This window comes from Molossus molossus, unplaced genomic scaffold (assembly GCF_014108415.1).
Source record: "Molossus molossus isolate mMolMol1 unplaced genomic scaffold, mMolMol1.p scaffold_m16_p_21, whole genome shotgun sequence".
NCBI lineage: Eukaryota > Metazoa > Chordata > Mammalia > Chiroptera > Molossidae > Molossus > Molossus molossus.
In genome coordinates this window covers 35,039,573-35,063,187 of record NW_023425357.1, presented here as the reverse complement: position 1 = coordinate 35,063,187, position 23,615 = coordinate 35,039,573, and the positions used below count along the sequence as shown (strand labels likewise).

At 42.8% G+C, this 23,615-nt stretch overlaps 1 protein-coding gene across 1 annotated transcript; it reads right to left on the bottom strand.

Annotated features, from left to right (window-relative positions):
* Positions 1 to 3,762: 3,762 nt before the first annotated feature.
* NOB1 (NIN1 (RPN12) binding protein 1 homolog) lies at positions 3,763 to 21,012 on the bottom strand. The gene is made up of 9 exons (XM_036274878.1): positions 20,867 to 21,012; positions 20,631 to 20,763; positions 18,830 to 18,960; positions 13,354 to 13,425; positions 13,016 to 13,144; positions 12,723 to 12,920; positions 12,043 to 12,140; positions 10,347 to 10,491; positions 3,763 to 4,888 (listed from the first exon to the last, which is right to left on the bottom strand). The coding sequence occupies exons 1-9, from the start codon at positions 20,927 to 20,929 to the stop codon at positions 4,619 to 4,621; spliced, it is 1,239 nt and encodes a 412-aa protein (XP_036130771.1). The 5' UTR covers positions 20,930 to 21,012; the 3' UTR covers positions 3,763 to 4,618.
* Positions 21,013 to 23,615: the final 2,603 nt, after the last annotated feature.

Genomic DNA, 23,615 nt, shown 5'->3' with positions numbered 1-23,615 from the left:
TACCACATGATCTCACTTATTTGTGGAATATAGTGAACAAGGTAGGCTGATGAACAAAACAGACCCAGAGACATAGAAAGGAGTATGGTTCAGACTGATGAACCTCAGAATAGGGGGGCAGGGAGGATGGATGAGAGGAACCTAAGAATATATATGCATGTATGCATAACCAGTGGACGTAGACTACAACACAGGGGGGTGGAGGGGGTGGGATGGGGAGGAAGGTGTCTAGGGAGGGAAAAGGAGAAACATCTGTAACAAAAATAAATTAATAAAAATTTGAAAAAATCTTTTAAAAATAAAAAGGAAAGCCCTGAACGGTTTGGCTCAGTGGTTGGAGCATCAGCCCGCAGACCAGAAAGTGCCGGGTTCAGTTCCCACTAGGCCCTAGCGGCTAGGGGCACGTACCAAAAAAAATAAATAAATAAAAAGGAAAAATAAGCAAAAAAAGAGGAAAGGCCCAGCCAGTGTGGCTCAGTGTTTGAGCATCAACCCATGCATCAAGAGGTCACCAGTTCGATTTCCGGTCAGGACACATGCCCAGGTTGTGGGCCCAATCACCAGTGTGAGGCATGCAGGAGATGGCCAATCGATGTTCTCTCTCATTGATGTTTCTATCTCTCTCTAATATCAATAAAGAAAAAAAATTTTAAAAAAGAAAAGTCACCCTGGCCAGTTTGGCTCAGCAGTTGAGCGTCAGCCTGCAGACCAGAGAGTCCCAGGTTCGATTCCCGCTAGGGGCACGTACCACCAAAAAAAGAAAGAAGAATCGTTGAGAGAGAACATAGATTGGCCGCCTCCTGCATGCCTCCCACTGGGGATCGGGCCCACAACCCGGGCATGTGCCCTGACCAGGAATCGAACTGGGACCTCTCAATCCATGGGACGACACTCAATCCACTGAGCCACACCAGTCAGGCTCACAAGCATTTCTTAAACATTAGTCCAGGTCCAGGCACCAAGCTTCATGAGGGATGTAGAAAGATGAACAACACCCAGTTTTCAATGTTTGAGGAGATCTAAGCAGCTGTTAGTAAATACGCACCATCCTTCCTCGTGATCATGGGTCACGGAATTTCAGTCTCATCATTGTATTATTCAAAGGTGTTTCATTTATGAGAATTTACCTCCAAATACATGAACACACAAACACAGTGACCTAGAAGTGCTCAACATTTCCACTCTAGATTTATTCCTGTCTGTATGTACTGGAGTAAAAGTAGCTAATAACTGACAGTTATTCTAGATGTCCCAGAGTTTTGCATATGCTACTTGGCTGTGAATTGTGGTGGTGTAGCTTCCATGGGGGGTGTTGTGGAAATGTCAGTAATATTGCACTATTGTCATATGGCGTATTAAGGAAGATAGCAGGACAGAATTATCACCTCAATAAAAGTGACAATCAAGGAAGGCTTGCCAGTAGGATATCCTGAACTGGCAATTGAAGCTTTCAAGTACAATTTACTTATATAAACAAGCGTTCCTTTTGTCTGTATTCTCAAAATCAAGTCAAATCTGTCTAAGTACAGTTTTTCTACTAAACCGCAAATGAATGATTTCATTTCAGATAAATAATATCCATCATTTGTCTTATTTAATTAAAATAATTGTGTGCTAGAATTTTGGATTTTTTTAGTTGAATAGTTATCCTTATTTTTCAATATGGCTGCAAAATATCAAACAGTCCGTTTATTTCTGTGTGGCATTCCAATCTAGATGATTAATTTAGAGTATGTGTGTGGAACAGGCAGATTATTAGCATCTTTCCACTACACCCTTATAACACAAATTTTACCTTATTATTTGTTCTTTTTTTATTCTCAACTGAGGACATTTTTGCATTTGTTTTCAGATACAGGGGGAGAGAGAGAGGAAGAGAGAAACATCGATGTGAGAGACACACATCGACTAGCTGTCTGCCACCCACGCGACCCCAACCAGGGCTGGGGACAAACTGCAACCGAGGTATGTGCGCTTAGCAGGGACCGAACCCGGTACTCTCTGGTCCGTGGGCTGACGCTCTAACCGCTGAGCAAAACTGGCCCAGGGCTTATTTATTCTTTTATGTGTGTCTCACATGGGCAGAGGACATGAATTTACCTATGTCCTTTGGTGTTAAGGCAACACCTGTTTAGCATATGCATAAACAAAACTCCATACAGTTTGCTTTTTAACAATATTTAATCATCTAATATGAGCTTGGCTTCTTTGCATGTAAGTGAAATATATGGGTTGTCTGGAGGAATACAGTGAAGTGAATGGGTTTGGGGATATGTGCATTGTTGGGCTCTATGTGACCATCAGGCTGATGTTGCCGTAATCAGGGAGTTTCTGTTTTCCTGGGATAGACTCCAGAGGCCACTTTGTCCTTCTCATCTTCTTGATGAAGTTCTCTTCTGATTCTCTTCACTTTGGGGGTTCTTTTTCTTTCTAGCATTACATCAGAAGTGTTTGCTTTGCCTTAGCTCATTCCTAACTTGTAGAAAGGAACCCTGCAGCCCAGCTCTGGGGACTAGGCGACAGCTCCCTCCCCTTCTGCATAGTGAAAGTGGTCAGCAGGCAAAAGAAAGCAGTCATTTGGATGTTCTTTTTTTTTTTTTTTTTAATTAATTTTTGTTACAGATGTTTCTCCTTTTCCCCCACTGATTCTCCCCTCCCCCTCCCTCCCCACCCTGTCCCCAGCTTTGTTGTCCATGTCCATTGTTCATGCACACATACATATAAGTTCTGTGGTTTATCTCTCTTCGATCACCCCCTTTTCTAGGGATTGTCAGTCTGTACCCCACTTCCATGTCTCTGGGACTACCTCATTCCTCAGACTGTTATGTTCATTATATTACACAAATAAGTGAGAACATGTGGTATTTGTCTTTCTCTGTTTGGCTTGTTTCACTTAGGATAATACTTTACAGGTCCCTCCATGCTGTTTCAAAGGATAAGAGATCTTTCTTTCTTACAGCTGCATAGTACTCCATTGTGTATACGTACCACAGCTTTTTTATCCATTTGTCTACTGATGGACATTTGGGCTGTTTCCAGATCTTAGCTATTGTAACTAGTGTTGCTACAAACATGCGGGTACATATATTCTTTCTGATGGGTATTTCAGGCTTCTTAGGATATATTCCTAGAAGTGGGATCTATCCTTAAGCTTTACAACTTATCGAGTTTGCTCCCAGGTCAGGGGCATGTGTGGGAGGCAACCAATTGATGTTCTCTCTCTCCTTTCCTCTCGCTCTAAAATCCTGAAAAACACCCTCAGGTGAGGATTAAAAATAAATAAATAAGTAAATAAGAGGACAAAGAAAAGTCTTAAATTAAACCAAAAAACAAAACAAAAAAACCCCACAACTATATACCAAACGGGTAAGCTTACTGTCCAGGAAAAAATTTAAGGAACTTTGAAGACAGCATTTTGTGTACATATTATCAATATAAAAAACTAAGAAATCTTGGGAGTCAGCAGGTTCGTTTATCAAGTAATCAAGACTTAACATCACTTATTACAATGCACTGAGGACCCAATTATCACTTAGGCAGCATTCCTGCCCAAAGTAAAACTGTCAATCCAATTGAGAAAACAATCTGTCAAACCCAAATGGGTTTTTTTTTAAACCCTCACCCGAGGACATTTTTCGAAGAGAGAAACATCAACGTGAAAGGGACACGGGTCGGGGACAAACCATAACCGAGGTATGTGCCCTTAGTGGGAACCAAACCTGGGTCTCCCTGGACCGCAGGCCGATGCTCTAACTGCTGAGCCAAACCAGCCAGGGCTGGAGGGACATTTTAAAATCCTGGCTTGTACTTTATAAAAACGTCAATTTCACAAAAGACAAAGGCTGAGAAACTTTAGAACTGAGGGGAAAAGCTGGACAGTATTGGGACAATTTAGTAAAATGTGAATTGCTAATTATTAGATAATAGTAATGTATCAAATCTCCTGAATTTGATCATTGTACTGTGGTTACAAAAAAGAACATCCTTTTCCTAGGAGATACTTTGTGTACTTGTGTGCATAGAAAGATAAAAAGCAAACAAGAAGAAATGTTAACAATGGCTGAATCTTGGTGAAAGGCTCTATGGGAGTTCACAATACTGAACATTCCTGAATGACTGAAATGTTTTAAAGTGAAAAACAAAAGAGAGAAAATGGTAACATTTAGTTTTATTATAACAAACTTAGTATTTTCCTTGCAAAAAAGATAAATCTAAATGTTTCACCTTGGTGGTATACCTTAAAGTGTTAGCCTTCAAATTACCTTAGAAGAAAAATTTGGCCTATTTAATGAAAATGCACAAAACCTTACAACCACATTTATTATAAAAATATCATCACTTGGAAGTTCCCCCCTTTCCAGATTGAAGGGAAGGTTTGCTCCGGGGCACTGTTCTGTTTTCATGGCAGGAATCCCAGCTCTCTCAATGCTGTCAGGCCAAGGCATGATGGAGTTCAACTACAAACCCAACCCAGCCCTCCACACGAGTCATGAAGCAGCACGCAGAAGCCAGGCCTATTTTTTCCATTCAGATGGTTCTGGAGCTGGCCCAGCGGGGAAAGGAGGCTCCAGAACTCCCCCAGCTGCAACACCGCCCAGTTTGCCTGTGAACTTGCACTTCACCTTTTCTTCACAAACTTCTTTCTGGAAGCATTGGGATTTAACCGTCTCCTCCCAGCTCCCAAAGCGTTGTCTCGGACCTGCAGTGTTGCTGACCGGCTGGAGATGTCGTTCTCTGCAAAGGGAGATATCCCAGCTACGTAGTCAGAGGCAAATACATCTGTTTTCTGCCGAGCCTTGCGGGAGAGTCGGAGCTGAGGGAAGCGCTGGTCCTCAGTCAGATGAGGGTTGACGGCATATTTACCCCCTTTGGGAGTGGGTAGTGAATACTGCAAATAAGATGAAGAAAGGCCATTAGAAGGACGGTGATCCATATTCATATAAGGCAGATCCTGTTAAAGTCAAGTTTACCCAACAGCTCTGGATGCAGGCAGAGGACATCAGTGGAATATATCGTTTACCGCCTGCTACGTGCTAAAAACGTGACATGCATCTTCCCATGTGATCCTCACCTCAACTCAGATGAAAAACCCAACATGGGCCTGGCCGGTGTGGCTCTCTGGTTGAGCATCTACCCATACACCAAGAGGTCGCCGGTTCAATTCCCGATCAGAGCACATGCCCAGGTGGTGGGTCCAATCCCCAGTGAGGGGCACACAAGAGGCAGCCACAATCAATGTTCTCGCTCATCGATGTTTCTATCTCTCTTTCTCTCCTCCTTCCCCTCTCTCTAAAAATTAATAAAGAAAAAAACAAGTACAAAAAGACCCCCCAAGCCCTGGCCAGTTTGGCTCAGTGGTTGGAGCAATAGCCTGAGGCCCAGAGAGTCCTGAGTTCGGTTCCCGCTAGGGGCATATACCAAAAAAAAAAAACAAAAAAACCCCAAAAGCAAACATGGCATTTTGACTACACACCCTCAAGCTAAACAAAGAAAAAGTTATATATATAAACACAGAACTCTAGTAAGCAAGTACCATTTTCACAATGGTATGTTAACAACTCTGAAGCAGTAACATAATGCAAATTAGTAAAAGTGGTGCTAATAAGGCTGTCATGAATATGATGAGAGGGGACTAGAACTCTGTGGCGTTGAGTTGAAAATGAGGTTATAAATTCTATTTTTTTTTTTTTTAATCCTCACCCGAGGATACCTCTCCATTTTTTGTTCAGATAAAGTGGGAGGAAGAGAGAGGAAGAGAGATGCATCGACATGAAAAGGACACATCAAGTGGCCACCTCCCGCACGACCCAACCAGGGCAAGGGACAAACTGCAACTGAGGCACATGCCCTTAGCAGGAACCGAACCTGGGTCTCTCCGGACCTCAGACTGACACTCTGATGAGCCAAACCGGCCAGGTCTATAAATTCTATTTTTAATACACACGTACATATTCACCATCTCTGTCCACCATGGGCTGAGAATCAATGGCATCCTATGACAATGAACACACTCAGTGCCCAGATCTTTGCTTCTAAAACCATTCTCCACAAAAACGACCCAGAGCTGTTTGAGGAAATGGCTGATTCCAGGACAGGGGCAGTATAAGAAGAGTTGGAACATCTTGCTGTGTCAGAAAGTAAGAAAGTGTTCAAATAATTGGGACAAGTCAAAAGGACACAGATGCCAGCTTGAAGGGCCTCCATGAACAGTTTGAGCATCTAAATAAATAACAATGGTGGTTATGAAGTTTAAAGAAGAGTCATGACATTTAAAGCCATTGCTCAGCTGTTTATCCTGGGCTGTTCTTGGGGCCCTGGTCTTTTTATGGTTGATGAAGTTGGGAAGACAATTGGATCAGTCATTGCCTACATGTTCACCATCATCAATGTCCTGCGGGGGGTTTTGCTCTTTGTGGTACACTGTCTCCTCAATCACCAGGTGAAAATAGAATAGAAGAAATGGTTTAATCACTTCAGTGGGATGCAGAAAGAGGATGGAACTGGAAGCACTGAGGTATCTCTCTCTACTACCCACACCAGAATGTAGGAAGAACCAGGGAAGTCATCAGAATTCATTCACAGAAGAGGCACTGTGCCGGTCCAATCATAGCCTGGGACTCAAGCTGTTTATTGTCAAAGAACAGAAAACTGAGCTGCTTATGGGTGGCACCCCTCTGTGGTCACATATGGATTGAACAAATGCCATCACCTGTATCTGCTGTGAAAATGAGTCCTGTCATCTTCCCGTTTTGGCTTCTACTGCTACAGACAGAATGTGGCATATGGGAGAATATTTAGACCGGAATCCAGAATTGCATGTCATGTGCTCAAGGAATCCTTTTTCTTTTTTAAAATCTTCACATTAAGCCAGAAGCAGCAGATACAACTCCTTTTTGAAAAACCGTTATTTTTAAAATTTATTTATTTTTATTATTTTTGCTTAACCCCTCACCCTTTCACCCAACCTTGCAACCCCAATATGACTCCTCTTTAGTGAGTTGTCACCGTGGAGAACTGCTGACAGGGAACGCTCAGCTTCTCAGCTTTTCTCCATATCCTTCTCCCTCCACTATCTCTCCAAACTGTCTCTATAATTAAACCTAGACCTCAAAGATCCTTTTTAATGATGAGAAAAATAAGTGGATTTTCTTCTTCCAGCTGTTGCCACGTTGCACAAGACTACTGGCTGGCACCAGGGTTCAGCTCACAATCCCTCTGTGGATTCTGTTACATTTCAAGCTTCCAAAGATCTTACATCACTCAACACGTACATAATCCAATAATTCCATATGAATAAATATTAAAAAGGGGGTTGCAATCTTGGAATGCAAAAATACACCCCACCCCTGATTTGTGCTGCAATGTCACTGGAAAGGTGCTTGTGGTCAGGTCACAGGACTTCCCCGTTTTCTTTCCCTGATGACTGTTTTGAACTCCTCCTGGTTATATTAGGAGAAAGATATCAGGGCAGGAAGAATAGGGAAATTGAGGCAGGAAATTAAACAAAGCCATGAAGCTTTGTAGACTGCTTGTAGCAGGGCATTACCTTTTTTAAGAATTTTTTTTCTTTCTTTATTGATTTTAGAGAGAGAGGAAGGGAGAGGGAGAGAGATGGAAACATCGATGAGAGAGAACATTGATTGGCAGCCTCCAGCATGCTTCCCAATGGGGATTTGGCCCACAACCTGGGCACATGACCTGACCAGGAATTGAACTGGTGACGTCTTGGTTCATGGGTCAATGCTTAAACATTGAGCCACATGGGCCAGGCTAGCAGGGCTTTATCTTGAGAACGTAAGGTTAAAACCTCTCCTTCTCACAGAACAATGCAGGGGAGGAGGGGGATTGGAAGAGGAGAGGAGGAGGAGGAATCAGAGACCGCTTAGTGCAAATCATCTCGAAGTTGTTAGGACTGCAGGGAGGAGGAGAAAAGAAGAATATAAACAGAAAAAAGACAGGAGTTGGGATTTGTCAGGTAACTCTCATAAATTGTGGGACTTTTAGAGTTAATCTGTGCCAGGATATCTAGCAAAGAAATTAAAAAAAAAACCTTATAGACGGAAGGGTATATAAGGCAGAAACTGCCCACCCCACTTGCTCTTCAGATGAGCTGAGAGCCCGTCTGCGCTTCATAAGCCAGATGTATAGGTTTGCTCGCTTTGTTTCGTTAATAAATGTGCATGCTTTAATGTTTTAGTAAATTCACTGAACAATTAAAATTAAAAACAAAACAAAAACAAAAAACAATGGTGATAGATAACAGCCTACAGACTAAATTAAAAGTCTACAGACTACACTCATATAAATACATGAAGAGAAGATATTCCTCTTTATAGCAGAATGCCAGGTAATGAATAGAGAAAGACTGATGGGCCCTGGCCAGTGTGGCTCAGTGGAGAAAATGTTGGCTTGTGCACTGAAGGGTTGAGGGTTCAATTCTTGGTCAAGGGCACATACCTGGGTTGCAGGTTCAATCCCTGGTCCCCAATGGGGCACGTGTGGGAGGCACCCAATCAAAGTGTTTCTCTCACATTAATGTTTCTCTCTCCCCCTACACCTCCCTCTATTCGACTCTTTCTACCAAAAAACAAACAAACAAACAAACACCTCCAACAAAACCAATGGAAAAAATTACCAAAAAGGAAAGAACGATGGAATTAGAAAATAACCACTGGGACAACAACCATCCCTGTAAAAACCAATTCAGGTAACTTTAGCCATGAAGTTACCTGAAGTTTGATGAGAAATAGTATGTAGCCCTGGCCAGTTTGGCTCAGCGGTTAGAGCGTCGGCCTGTGGTTCAGAGAGACCCGGGTTTGGTTCCCGCTAAGGGCATGTACCTCGGTTGCAGTCTGTCCCCGGCCCCGGTTGGGTTGTGCGGGTGGCAACCACTCGATGTGAAATCACATCGATGTTTCTCTCTCTCTCTCTGAACAAAAAAATGTCCTCGGGTGAGGATAAAAAAAAGAAAAACCAGTTCATTTTAAGAGACTAAACAGACACAACAACTAAATGCAAGGTATGCTCCTACACTGGATTCTGGACAAAAAACAAAACACCTTCTTTTGCTATAAGGGAAATTTATGGTAAAGTAATGTTAGCTTCTTGATTTTCATAGTTATACTGCATTTATGTAAGACAATGTCCTTGTTTCAGAAAATACTATAGTATCTAGGAGCAAAGAATCATCATGCACAATTTACTCTTAGATGGTTTAGGAAACACACACACACTAGGCCCCCCCTTGCCCATGGGGGATATGTTCTAAGATCCCTAGTAAATGCCTGAAACTGGATAATACCAAACCCCATATATACTATGCTTTCTCCTATATGTACGTATCTATGATAAAGTTTAATTTATAAATTAAATACTGAGTAACTAGTAACAGAAATAACAATTATAACAACATACTGTAATAAAGGTTATGTGAATGTGGCTTCTCTCCCACAATATCTTACTGTACTGTGTTGTGCTTACCTCTCTTGTAATGACGTGAGATGGCACAATGCCTACGTGCTGAGATGAAGTAGGTGGAATGACACAGGCACCGGGATACTGTAACCGCTGATCTGATAACTGAGCTGGCTAAGTAACTAATGGGTGGGGAGCCTATATAGCACACTACTCAGAATGGTGCACAATTTATGAATGCTGGAATTTCCATTTAATATTTTCAGACTGCAGTGGACTGTGGTCAACTGAATCTGCAGTAAGCAAAACTGCAGATAAGTGGGGACTACTGTATGAAATAATAGAACAACTGTGGTGGAAGATGAACATTAGGGAAATCTAAGTAAGGGTAGATGGGAATTTGTACTATTTTTGCAACTTTTCAATAAATCTAAAATTATTTCAAAATAGAAAGTTAAAATTCTTTTTGTGCATTAGAGGCAGTCACCACACTTGGAGAACTCAGTGCCAGGTTGGCTACACTCTGAATCATCTGCCTCTTAACCCTTCTCTCTGGATTCTTCAAAACAAATACACGGCTGTGTATTCAGCCCAGGCTTCTGAAAATTCTGCCCATCCTCAACCACTTGCACAAATCTACCTACCATACTGTAAATGACCTCCCTCTTTGTGACCTCACATGCATTTGGCCCTTATCACTTACTGCCTGGAATTACTGGTTCTTTCTCCTTAAACTGCAAACTCCTCAAAGCCTCACATGGGGCTCTGCCGTGCACTTGCCTTCACCTGTCTTGGTACCTGGATGACAGGCTTTCAGTAATTATTTTGTAGAAACCACGAGAATTTTTTGTCCTCCTTTGTCCTCTGAATGCTGGCGCTATGGATCTCGCCTTAGGCCCTGCTGTTAGAGGATTGAGAGACAAGCCACTCACCCGGAGGCCCCGAGGATTCAGCACCTTGGGGTTGCGGGAGAAGTGCATACACAGGGTTCCGTTGTCACTGACAGTCACAGACACTTTCTTCAGGGTCTTATTTCCACAATGTGAACAGAACACGCGGCTCATGTCAGAGGTTGTCCTGGAGACATAAAAGGAGATGCTCTGTACTGGAGCCACAGGCAGCAACCCTATCCCCCGAGCACAAGACTCACAGGACTCAGAGGAGGCGGGAACGGCAAGAACGGGGCAAGTCTAAACCACCACAAACCAAGGCCACCCAGCCTCATGCTGATGATACAAGCAAACTGCAGCTACATTTCTCAGAGGTAAAGGGAAACGACAAAGGAACAAGTACATTAATATGAAAACCAAGCATATTGTTTGTTACATTAATAACGAACCCTTATTGAACTGTCAGGCATTAGTCTACAAGTTTCACATCAAAACAATTCTATAAAGTTGCTACTATCTTCAATTTATAGATGGGGAAACCAAGGCAAGGTAAGGTAGCATGTTCAAGGTGACATAGCTTATAAGGGCAGATACACACTCAGGGAGTCTGGCTCCAGAAACAATGCTTTTTTAAAAAAATATTTTAATTTTATTATTATTTTTTATAATTTATTTTATTTATATTTTTATCCTCATCTGAGGACATTTTTCCATATTTTGTTCAGATAGAGTGGGAAGGAGAGAGAGAGAGAAACATCGACGTGAAAGGGACACATCGAGTGGTTGCCACCCGCACAACCCAACCAGGGCCGGGGACAAACTGCAACCGAGGTACATGCCCTTAGCGGGAACCAAACCCGGGTCTCTCTGGTCCACAGGCCGATGCTCTAACTGATGAGCCAAACCGGCCAGGGCTTTATTTTTTTATCCTCACCAGAGTACATTTTTCCATTTTTTTTGTTCAGATAGAGTGGAAGGGAAAGAGAAGAAGAGAGAGAGAAACATCGATGTGAAAGGGACATATCGAGTGGCTGCCACCCGCACGACCCAACCAGGGCTGGGGACAAACTGCAACTGAGGTACATGCCCTTAGCGGGAACCGAACCCAGGTCTCTTGGGACCGCAGGCTGATGCTCTAATCGCTGAGCCAAACCGGCCAGGGCCAGAATCAATGATCTTAACATCACTGTGCTTTCTCAAGGGGTTTATTATTATAGCTCTACATATTTACGGTGTCCCCACATGTGGGCCTGGGCATTAAGCCAGGAGGTGGTTCTGGAGACGTCAAGAATCTATTAACAAATGACAGAGGAAACACCATAAAAGCTGCTATGGTCAAACAAGTGTGGGTGTTGTGGACAGACCAAAAGGTCTTGCCTCTTTTCTATCCACTAAAACCCAATGGTGGACCTCCCATTTGTGTATTATTTCAAAGCAAATCTCTGACACCATTCCATCCTTAAACATTTCAGTACTTATCATCAAACGAGGAGGGCTCTTTGGTCCAGAACCCACACCTTAAATCCTATGCCACTAAGATAATGACTAAAAACGCCTCTCTCAATTTCTCAGGTGTGAGGCCACTGGCCTCTCTGCCCCAGGGGTTTCAGTGCCCTGGTGGGATGAGGTATACACACAAATGAGGTGCACAAGACAAGGCTCTCCTTAAGGAAATTTTGAGAAGGGAGAGGAAGAGAGGAGAGTTCAGCAGAGGGCACTGGTCCGATCAGCGACGTACCTGAAACAGCCGTGGCAGCGCAGTAGGTAGCTCCGGGCCTCTCGGATCAGCATGCCGTTCACCGCCAGCACGTGCAGCCCCATCTGAAGCAGGACATTCTGCAACCAGTTAAGTTAAAGCAGAGATAAACTCAGAGCACAACTCAATTTTCTTTTAACATCTGTATAATTACAGTTAAAGGAACATCCTAAAGGACTTCTAAAGGACTTCTACTAAGGAAAAGTAAGATTAAGATGCCTCTCAAGACGTACAAACTAGGACAAGGACCCAGATTTATCTCAAGAGCTGGGGTCTGTGCTCACCATTTTGCTACAGTCCCTCATTAGCAATCTCTCTTAACAGAGACATTTATTGGTCAGAGCAAATATACTCATTTCTGGGAATAGAAACTCTCTCTACTTTCTCCAAGTACTTAACTGAGCAAAGAGCATTAGACACACTGAAAGAAAAGTATCAACAGATCGATCATGAATAGTAAACATTAAAAAATTAATATCCCATATACATTTTGTCATATTATGATTCTCTAGCCTCCAAGCAAACTAAAAATCACTGAAGAACACAGGCAAAGTTCCTAGAACCATTACACAATAACTCTGAGCACACCCACAAACCTCTGAGGGATCACTGCCCATGACAAGTATGACACTTAGCCCAGGGCTAACATGCTGTCCACCCACCTGCATGGCAAAGTCTGTAGTCACACAGCCAACCCGCACATCCTTCGGGATGGTGCATTGTTCAAAATCCCGCTGGATTTGCTTGATGTTGCTGGGGGTTATCCACCCACCACCATCATCACTATCTTCATCTTTCCTTTCTTCAAATCCATTCTCTTCCTTCTCCTCCTCACTTGCAACATCCTCAGCTTTGTCAATCTGAAACATAACAGAATACACAAACTCCAAGCCCACAGGAACAGCAGGGAGCAGCTCTGTTGTCACCAGGAGGAGATAGTGAATATGGGCCTTACCAGCAGCTCCTGCAGGTCACGATCAATATCAGGCAAAGGGTTTCTCCAGAACATGAAGGAACTGAATTCTAGGTCCTCAGGCTCACTGGCTGGGTGTTCATGTTCCACTGTTTCTTGTGGGGGTTTGGGCTGAAGTTAAAATAATAATTTTAAAACCTGAACATTGAGAGGGTTACAGAAGGAATGATACATATGACCCATACAAGTCAGACTAGACAGGGTGGGACAAATGATACTATTAGTTTAGGTAAACTTGGTTCACTGCAAACAGTCCATTTGTGGAGACATGACTTGTGGCAGAAAGGGCATGACGAAAAAGACTTATCTAAAGGAATTACCTTTGAGGGGAGATGGAAACCAGAAATGTGTAGAGGAGTTTCAGGGTGCTGAATCGATGAGCTCACTTTAACCTTTAAAAAGAAAAGAAAAAAGTGACAGCCCTGCCCTGGCCAGTTTGGCTCAGCAGTTGGAACGTCGGCCTGTGGACCAGAGAGTCCCAGGTTTGGTTCCTGCTAGGGGCATGTACCAAAAAAAAAAAAAAAAAAAAGTGACAGCCCTAAGCAAAATAATAGTTTGAAAATTCAACATGAATGAGTAATTAAAAGACAAATTATTTTCCCCTTGGTTATTGAAGTAAAAGATTGTTACTCTTTAAAAAAACTGGAACCCTGGCTGGGTAGCTCAATTGGCTGTACCAATACACCAAGGTTGTGGGTTCGATCCCAGTCAGGGCACATACAAGAATCAACCAATGAATGCATAAATAAGTGGAACAACAAAATTGATGTTTTTCTCTCTAAAATCAATAAACTTTAAAATATAAATATATACAGTCATGTGCTATTTAAAGATAGAGATACATTCTGGAAAATGTATCATTAGGCAATTGAATCGTTGTGAGAACATCATGCGGTGCTCTTACATAAACCTGGATGGTCTAGCCTACTCCACACCTAGGCTATATAGCACATATTGTTGTATATGTGATCCATCATTGACTGAAATGTCATTATGCAGTGCATAACTACATACAGAATTATTCAGCCCTGCCCTGGCCAGCTTGGTTCAGCGGTTGGAGTGTCAACCTGCAGACCAGAGTCCTGGGCTCAGTTCCTGCTAGGGGCACGTAAAAAAAAAAAAAAAAAGAATTATTTAGCCCTGGCTGCTCTGGCTCAGCAGTTAGAACATTGGCCCGTGGACCAATGAGTCGCGAGTTTAATTTCGGTCAAGGGCACGTACCTTGGTTGCAGTTTGTCCCCGGCCCTGATTGGGGTCGTGCAGGACGCAACCAATTGATGTGTCCCTCTCATGTCGATGTTTCTCTCTCTCTCTCTCTCCCACTCTATCTGAACAAAAATGGAAAAATATCCTCGGGTGAGGATTAAAAAAAAAAAAAAGAATCATTCAGTGATTTCACTACTAAATAACCACTTGGGATATTTCCTTTTTTTGTCCTCATACATAAAGCTGTAACAAACACCCTCATCTATAAACTTGGAAGTATCTTTGGTTACATCCTTAGGATAAATGCCTAAGAGTGGAATTGTTCTTAGTAAAAAGACAGTCTATTAAAAAAAATTTATTTTTCCTTTATTGATTTTAGAGAGAGGAAGGGAGAGGAGGAGAGAGATAGAAACACTGATGAGAGAACATCAACTGGCCGCCTCCTGTATGCCCCCCTCTGGGGATTTAACCCACAACCTGAGCATGTGTCCTCACCGGGAATTGAACGGGTGACCTCTTGGTGCATAGGTTGATGCTCAACCACTGACCCATACCAGCCAGGCAAGACAGGTTGTTTTAAAGCTTCTGATACAAAATACCTAACTCCTGCCTAAAAGGCTGCAGAAAAAGGCAATTTCTAAGTTTTATGAATTGGAGGCCAAACGGAAACCCAGCTACCAGTCAGAGTCAGTGCAACTGTTTCATTGACTCCCTTTCCCCCAAAACATTCCAGTGACATGCAGAAGTCTGTATGTTAGGCATCACTTTTTTTAGACTTTCTGGGTTGAAGGACTCTAAACCTAGCTGAAAACATGCCGAGCACAGAAATGTGAGTCTACCGTGGTTTTGATGACTTAAGGCAGAAGAGATCAAACAATTCTTTGTCAATACTATTTAAAGCCCTGGCCAGTTTGGCTCAGCGGTTAGAGCGTCGGCCTGTGATTCAGAGAGACCCAGGTTCGGTTCCCGCTAAGGGCATGTATCTTGGTTGCAGTTTGTCCTCGGCCCTGGTTGGGTCGTGTGGGTGGCAACCACTCAATGTGTCCCTTTCATGTCAATGTTTCTCTCTCTCTCTTTCTCCTTCCTACTCTATCTGAACAAAATATGGAAAAATGTCCTCAGGTGAGGATTTAAAAAAAAAACAACAAAAACTAAAATTAGTGTAAGGTTAATTCTTTGACCTCCAAAATCCTCTGGCCTGGAAACAGCCAATAGGGCACAGGCATAAATCCATTAGTCTCTTCAATCTTGTCAAGGTGGGGAGTCCCTAAAAGCACAACAGGAACCCAAAATCCTGAAGGTATCAGGGGTTTAAAAAAAAAAAAAGCAAGCATTTAGTGTTCTTGCTTCTGGAAAGAATTTTCTAGTTAAAAAAAAGTGAGAATGCAGTTGATTTTTACTCTTTCTGCATTTTTCAAATTTTACTAACCTTCCCAAGAACCTACAGATCAAAAGACTTACACACATTTGCTAACTGCAATGTATGACCCTTACTTGGATCCTGATCCAGACAAGTATTTTTAAAATTTTATAAAATTGAGAAACATGAACACTAACTGGTTATTGGACAATATTAGGGAATTATTATTAGTATTTTATAAGTATAATAATGATTTTGTGGTTACTTTTGAAGAGACACATTAAGAACCATATATCGACTTCCGGTCAAGATGGCGGCATAGGTAAATGCAGTATTGCGTCCTCCCACAACCACATCAAAGTAACAACTAAACTACAGAACCGCCTGACATTGAGCTGAATAAGTCCTACAACTAAGAAATTAAAGAAGGAGCCAAATCGAGACTGGTAGGAGGGGCAGAGACGCGAAGGGCTGGTCCCACACCCACGTGTGGCGGATAAAAATCAGGAGGACACCTCGGCTGGGTAGGTCCTCCCTGAGGACTGAGGCATCCCTGTCCCACACCAGGGGCCCCACTCAGGGTTCCAGTGCCAGGAAGAGAATCCCCATAACTTCTGCCTGGAAAAACCAGCAGGAACTCAGGCTCAGGGAGGGTGAGGCAGCTGGAGCTCCAGGCAGCTCCTCTTAAAAGGCCCGAGCACAGACTTATCAGACTCACTCCTTCTAAGCTCAGAAGGGACGTAGCTCGAGGAGCGCCAGAGACATACAAGGAAGAACTGAGCTGTTTGGCACTGGAGCGAGGGCTGGAGAGGGGGCTTTCTCCTGGACAGACATGCCGTCAGAGGCCTTTGTTTCTTTGGTGTGCCTTCCCTGGGGCGCAGACAGCCACCATATCTGGGACTCCAGCAACCTGGTTCACACTGGCTGCCCTGCCCTGGTGATTCCCTGAGGGCCCCCCGCCCCACGCGGTTGCCTGTTGTTTTACCATAGGACTGGCCTGTCTTGGATCCTACTTAAGGTTTTCCTAAATTCTTTCAAACAAGCAGCATCTGGTCTCAGATAGCCCCATACCTTTTGTTAAGTAATACATAGAAACAAACACAGGGAGGCAGCCAGAATGAGGAGACAAAGAAACAGGTCCCAACTGAAAGATCGGACAAAAAACTCCAGGAAAAGAACTAAGCAAAATGAAGATAAGCAACCTAACAGATGCTGAGTTCAAAACACTGCTTATAAGGGTGCTCAATGAACTTAGTGAGAACCTCAGCAAACTTAGTGAGGGCCTCAAGAGCATAAAAAAGGACCAGTCAGAAATGAAGGAGGCACTAACTGAAATAAAGAATAATTTCTACAGATTCAATAGTAGAGTAGATAAAGCCAAGAAGTAAACCATCAATTTGGAATACAAGGAAGCAAAAAACAGCCCTGGCCGGTTGCTCAGTGGTTAGAGCGTCGGCCTGCAGTCCAGAGAGACCCGGGTTCGGTTCCCGCTAAGGGCACGTACCTCGGTTGCAGTTTGTTCCCAGCCCTGGTGGGGTCATGTGGGTGGCAACCACTTGATGTGTCCCTTTCACATCGATGTTTTTCTCTCTCTCTCTCTCACACACTCTCTCTCTCTCTCTCCCCCTCCCACTCTATCTGAACAAAAAATGGAAAAATGTCCTCGGGTGAGGATTAAAAAAAAAGAAGAAGCAAAAACACCCAATCAGAACAGCAAAAAGAAAAAAGAATAAAAAAAATAAGGATGGTGTAAGAAGCCTCTGGGACAACTTCAAGAATGCCAACACTCGCATCTTGGGTGTGCCAGAAGGAGATGAGAGAGAACAAGAAATCAAAAACCTATTTGAAACAATAATGGCAGAAAACTCCCCTAACTTGGTGAAGGAAACAGACACACAAGTCCAGGAAGCACAGAGATTCCCAAACAAGATGAATCCCAAGAGGCCCACACCAGGACACATCATCATCAAAATGCAAAAGGTTCAAGACAAGGAGAATCTTAAAAGCAGCAAGAGAAAAACAGTTAGTTACCTACAGGGGAGTTCCCATAAGACTGTCAGCAAAAGAAACTGTTCTCAAAAGAAACTTTATAGGCCAGAAGGGAGTGGCAAGAAATATTCAGAGTGATGAAAAGCAAAAACCTATAACAAGAGTACTCTATCCTGCAAAGCTGTCACTTAGAATCAATGGCCATATAAAGAGTTTCCCAGACAAAGAAAAGCTAAAGGTCCCAGAAATGGTGGCAGTCTGCCATCCCAGGGAAGGGCTCACCAAAGAAACAAAGGCCTCTGACAACACATCTGTCCAGGAGAAAGCCGCCTCTCCAGCCCTGGCTCCAATGCCAAACAACTCAGCTCTTCCCCATATGACTCTGGTGCCTTTAAGCTGCCTCCCCCACATTGGAGCCTGGAGGGTATGAGGGCCCTTTAAGAGTAGCTGCCTGGGGCTCCAGCCACCTCAGCCTCAGTTCTTGCTGGTTTTTCCAGCCAGAAGTTATGGGGACTACAAAAAAAAAAAAAAATAAAGAAAAAGCTAATGGAGTCCATCACCACCAAACCATTAATATATGAAACGTTGAAGGGTCTTCTTGAAGAAAAAGATAAAAAATATGAACAAACAAAATGGCAATAAATACATATCTATTGACAAGTGAATCTACAAACAAAATGAACAAGCAGAACAGAAACATTCTCATAGATACAGAGAATATTTTCTTGGTTGCCAGATGGGAGGGGACTTAGGGGAACGGGTGAAAAAGGTGAAGGGATTAAGAAGTACAAATTGGTTGCTAGACTGACAAACCTCAAAGGGAAGGGGGGTTGGAGGGTGGTAAGAAATAAACCAAAGAACTTAAATGTATATATTCATAACCAATGGACACAGACAACAGTGTGGGGAAAGGCAGGAGGGGGGCGGGAGTGAGGAGGAGGGGGGTCAATGGGGGGGAGGGGAAATGAGGAACATCTGTAATACATTCAACAATAAAGATAAAAAATAAAAAAAATAAAGAGAAAAGAATAAAAAGAAGTATATCAGTGAAATATGATGTCTAAGTTCAAAATGGCTGGGGGTTGTCAGTAGAGATGAAAACAGATCATAAGTTGATAACTGTAGAAGCAGAATGATGGGGACCCTGGGTCCATTATATCACTGCCTCTACTTTTGTATATCTGATACTCTCCATAATAAAAATGTTAAAACAAATAAAACCAACAATCCTCCCAATTTACCTTTTCTGGTTCTTGTTTTAAGTGTGACACCCCAACAAACTCTGCTTCCAACTGGTAGGTAAGTGCCAATACTTGGATATCTGTGGCAGAGAGGCTGGGATAGTCTCCAGTTTTCTTTGAAAACTCAGTCACTGTAAACAAAAGATTCTCAACTTCATTTAGAGGCAAAAAGTCATATGATCTTAGATAACTATAATGAAAGTATGAAAAGAACTTAGGATCAACGTGCCACGGAAAACCTCTTAACACTATCAACTTATGTCCTCATCTTTTTCTAATCATAGCTGACATTTGTATTCTCTACAAGATTCACACCAGTTATGTTTACTGTGATATCCTTACAGAGTAGAGATGAAGGAACTGGAGAACAAAGTTAACAGGAAGTCATTCAAAGTTAGCATATTTGCAAGTGATAAGTTATTTATTTAAGTTTGGAATTATGTCGGAAGAGAAGGTCTCTACTCTCCCAGCTCTAAATTTTTTTTATTTTTTTTCAAATATGTTTTTATTGATTTTTTTTTTTTTTAGAGAAACATTGATGTGAGAAACATTGATTGGCCGCCTCCTGCATGCCTCCTACTGGGAATTGAGGCCTCAACCCAGGCATGTGCTCTAACTAGGAATCAAACCAGGACCTCTCAAGTCCATTGAGCCATACCAGCTAGGCTAAAATTCTTTGATTTTTAACAATTCAGATTAATAGAACAGATTACTAGATTCCAAAATGGGATGGAAAGTTAATCCAACCAATAGCTGTTACAGTCTATGATGAAACAAAAATTACTGGTTGCTTTGTAAGAAATATTGGACAGTTTTTGTGCATTAAAAACAAACAACCCTCTCATGTTTAGCCTATAGGAAATGCCAGCTGTTACTATTGTTATTCTCCTGAGACATCAACAATAAACATGCAAAATACAATTTTGTAACACATGAACAGACACATGTCCTGGCTACAATGCCACATAGTACAGTAGTTATACTGCTCACATTCCCTAAACAGCAGATCTTAATTAACAGCAATTTCATTGGGCACTTATTATGTACCAAGCACTGTGCTAAAAGCTTTTCGTTTTATCCGTCAACCAAATTCTATTAAGTACTATTAGTATTTCCTCAGAAAAATTAAGTTGTCAAAGATCTTACAGTAAGTTGGTGGAGAAAGCTACAGAACTCACAAACTAATAGTGTAGGGAGCAAAATCTCCACTATCAGCCTCTAAACCCTACATACACTTTCAGTCACCTAGGAACATTCCTGGGCATCATCACCTTGACTCCTAAGAGAACCATGTTGATTCCTAAGCCAAGTGATAATTGTTTGGTTTTCTTTCAGGATTAACATAATGCCAAAAGCCATCCTTTTTTTCTAATTTGAGGCTGGCTTCCATATCCAAAACAAATATCACTCTGATCTACTGAAAAGAAATAGGCAGAAGTAAGAAATCTGGGTTCTTATTTTTAATTCAAACAAATTAACTGACTGCTTGCAAAGTGCTTGACAGTATGTTGAGTAACCAAGACCTCATTTAATGGTCCCAGCAACCTCTGAAATAGGCACTATTATTACTCCCTATTTACAGATGAGGTAATCAAGCCTAGAAAGTCTGAGTTATATACCGAGAGTATAGCCCGGCTGACTTCTGACTCAGGAAGCTTCTTCTGTGCTACGATCTCCTTAGAATGTTAAGTTTCTAAACCAACTACTGATAAATTTGGCAGACCCCAACTCGCACCAGAGCCGGTTCCATCTGCACCCTGGGAGCCAGCTTCGCCATCAACACCGGGGCAGAGCAACTCACCCAGCCGCACGTATTCCGGGAAGGGATCTTTGAAACGCAGCTCATAGGGCAAGACGGCGAGTCGCCTGCGCGTGGCCTTGTCTCGAATCTCGCTGACCACATCCCGAATGGTGTAGATGTTCTTCCCGATGTCCTGCACAGAAACCGGCCCAGCTCATCCCATCCACCCGATCTCGCGCGCTCCTGCACGGGACGCCAGCTCAGACCCTGCTCCTGTCCACCCGAACTCCCCGTACCTGCAGAGCCGCGTCCCGCAGGAAAGCCCCGGCATCCGCCACAACGTGCTCCACGGGCGCCATCTTGGCTCAACAAGCCCGGAATGCGCTTGCGCCCGCCGCTACGTCCCACTCCGCGCCTGTGGGAGCCGGGAGGAGCAGCCGCAATTTAGCGACGCTTCCTGGCAACCTTGGCCGCATCTCCTACTTCAGGCTACGTGTGCGCATGCGCGCTGTGCGGCAGCCACCCAGCGGTCAAACCTTGTGAAGGGTTACCTAAGGGAATATGTGTCAGTGTCCAAGCCTTGGCGCGTTTTCTTTTTAACCATTAAATGTAAAACCTGTATATATTATCATTGTTAAAAGTCAGTCAATACAGATAACCCAATTTAATGATCACAAACCTATAAGATAGGTACTATTTTACAGTCACAGGATAGCTACTCAAGACAAAGTACAGTCATCATGGCTAGTGATTGTAACAAGACTGACTCCCAGATAAAACCACTGGGAGCCACTTTCCTAACCATTATGCTGTAGCAGTGATTTTCAACCTGTTTCATCTCATGGCACACACAAATTAATAAAATTCTGCAGCACACCAAAAGATATATATTTTTTGCTCATCTGACAAAAAAATAAATAGGTATAATTTTTATTCATGCACACCGGATGGTTATTATTATGGCTATTGTCATTTTTTAAATTTGACAATCTAAGGGAAAAGAGACCAGTGCCCCTGACTAAATAGTCATGCATTACATGTTTTAAAAAGTCTTTTGGGCCCTGGCTGGTTTGGCTCAGCGGTTAGAGCGTTCGCCTGCGGTTTAGAGAAACCGGGTTCGGTTCCCTCTAAGGGCATGTGCCTTGGTTGCAGTTTGTCCCTGGCCCTGGTTGGGTCATGCACGTGGCAACCACTCGCTGTGTCCCTTTCACATCGATGTATCTCTCTCTCTCTTTCTCCCTCCCTCTCACTCTATCTGAACAAAAAATGAAAAGATGTCCTCAGGTGAGGATTTAAAAAAAAAAGTCTTTTGGCCCGCAGTGTGGCACAGTGTTTGAGTGTGGACCCCATGCACCAAGAAGTTACCAGTTCAATTCCTGGTCAGGGCACATGCTCTGGTTGTGGGCCAAATCCCCAGTGGGGGTGTGCAGGAGGCAGCCAATCAATGTTCTCACTCATTGATGTTTCTATCTCCCTTCCTCTCTCTCTCTCTCTCAAATCAATCAATCAATCAATAAAAAAAAAGTCTTTCAGGGCCCTGGCTGGTTTTCCAGTGGTTAGAGCACCAGCCAGAGAACCAAAGAGTCTCAGGTTTGATTCCAGTCAAGGGCACATACCTCGGCTGCAGTTTGTCCCCGGCCCTGGTTGGGGTCATGCGGAAGGCAACCAGTCCATATGTCCCTCTCACGTTGATATTTCTCTCTCTCTTCCTCTCTCTCCCTCCCTCCCACTCTACCTGAAGATAAATAGACAAATATCCTCGGGTGAGGATTTAAGAAGTGTGCTACAGCACACTGAAAATTGCTGTGCTATAGCAACTGCTGCTTATGTACCCCACTTCATTTTGAATAACTTGGGGCCAAAGATCTATGTCTTATTTACCTTTATATTCTTGCACCAATTCCCTAAGCAAGGCACATTATATGCTAGCAAATAATTAATTGCTGAATTGAAATGAAGGGGTATGGGAGGATTTCTGTATTCCCTTTCAAACCTGAGTTGAGATTTCATCATTTTGAGATCTGGCCTATTACAAATTTATGCTGGTGAATTTTGGCTGAATGTTAGTTGAGTTTTCAGTCATCGATCTTCAGCGATGTTGGGTTATTTCAAACCTTCTTTGTCAAGGTTCACTTCAATCTTACCCTTTGATTATAATGTATGTGTTCTACTTCCAAAAATCCTCCAGTACCCTTCAGCTCTTGCCCAAATCCTTTTTCCTTCCCCAGGTATCTATCTCAACCATTCCTACCCTCTTCAACCTCCAGAGCTACTGCCCTACCTGCCCTGTCTTATTGAAGACTTTTTCTAATTTTCCAGTTCATCACATCAAATTTTTTGGGTTTTATTTCTTGCCTTTTCAGTTTCTCTGTAGAATTTGCCATTGCTGACTATCTCCTTTTCCTGGACTGTCTCTCCTTCCTTGACTTTAGTGATACTTCATAATCCTGGTGCCCCTGCCTCCCTAATGACTGCTCACCCTCCCTACTGGACTCTCTTTTTCTGCCTTGCAAACAGGACACCATCCATAGAACCGCCTTGGCCCCTTGTCTAAGTTTTCTCCTTCAGCAACACTACTTATCCTCAAAGTTTCAGCTATCCCATTATAGGAATGCTTCCCAAATCTTTAAGTCCAATCCCTGTTTATTCCCCAGCCTATCCTTCTGGGCACATCTGTGGGGAAGCTTTTGGCATCTTTAGGAGGAAGGTTATGACTGAAGTAATTACTTCTCACACCCTAGCTTAAACTTCGCTTGTTAGAGTTTTAATTTCTACTAAAGGCATTACCAACAAAGGCATTCAAGGTAAGAATCTCTGAGTCATCTTCATTTCTACCCTCACTCTCAACCTGCATTCCTCTCATTTCTGAAATGTTTGTGGTGCCTGGGTCCCCTCTACACTCATTCCTATTACTCTAATCAAGTTCTTACCTAGTGCCTAAAAAATAAAATCCACTCATTCTTGTCTCTAATTTTTTTTTCTTCAATTGATTGCTCCTGTTGCCTAAAAAGGGAGGGCGAAACTTGACTCCATAATAAAAGAGGT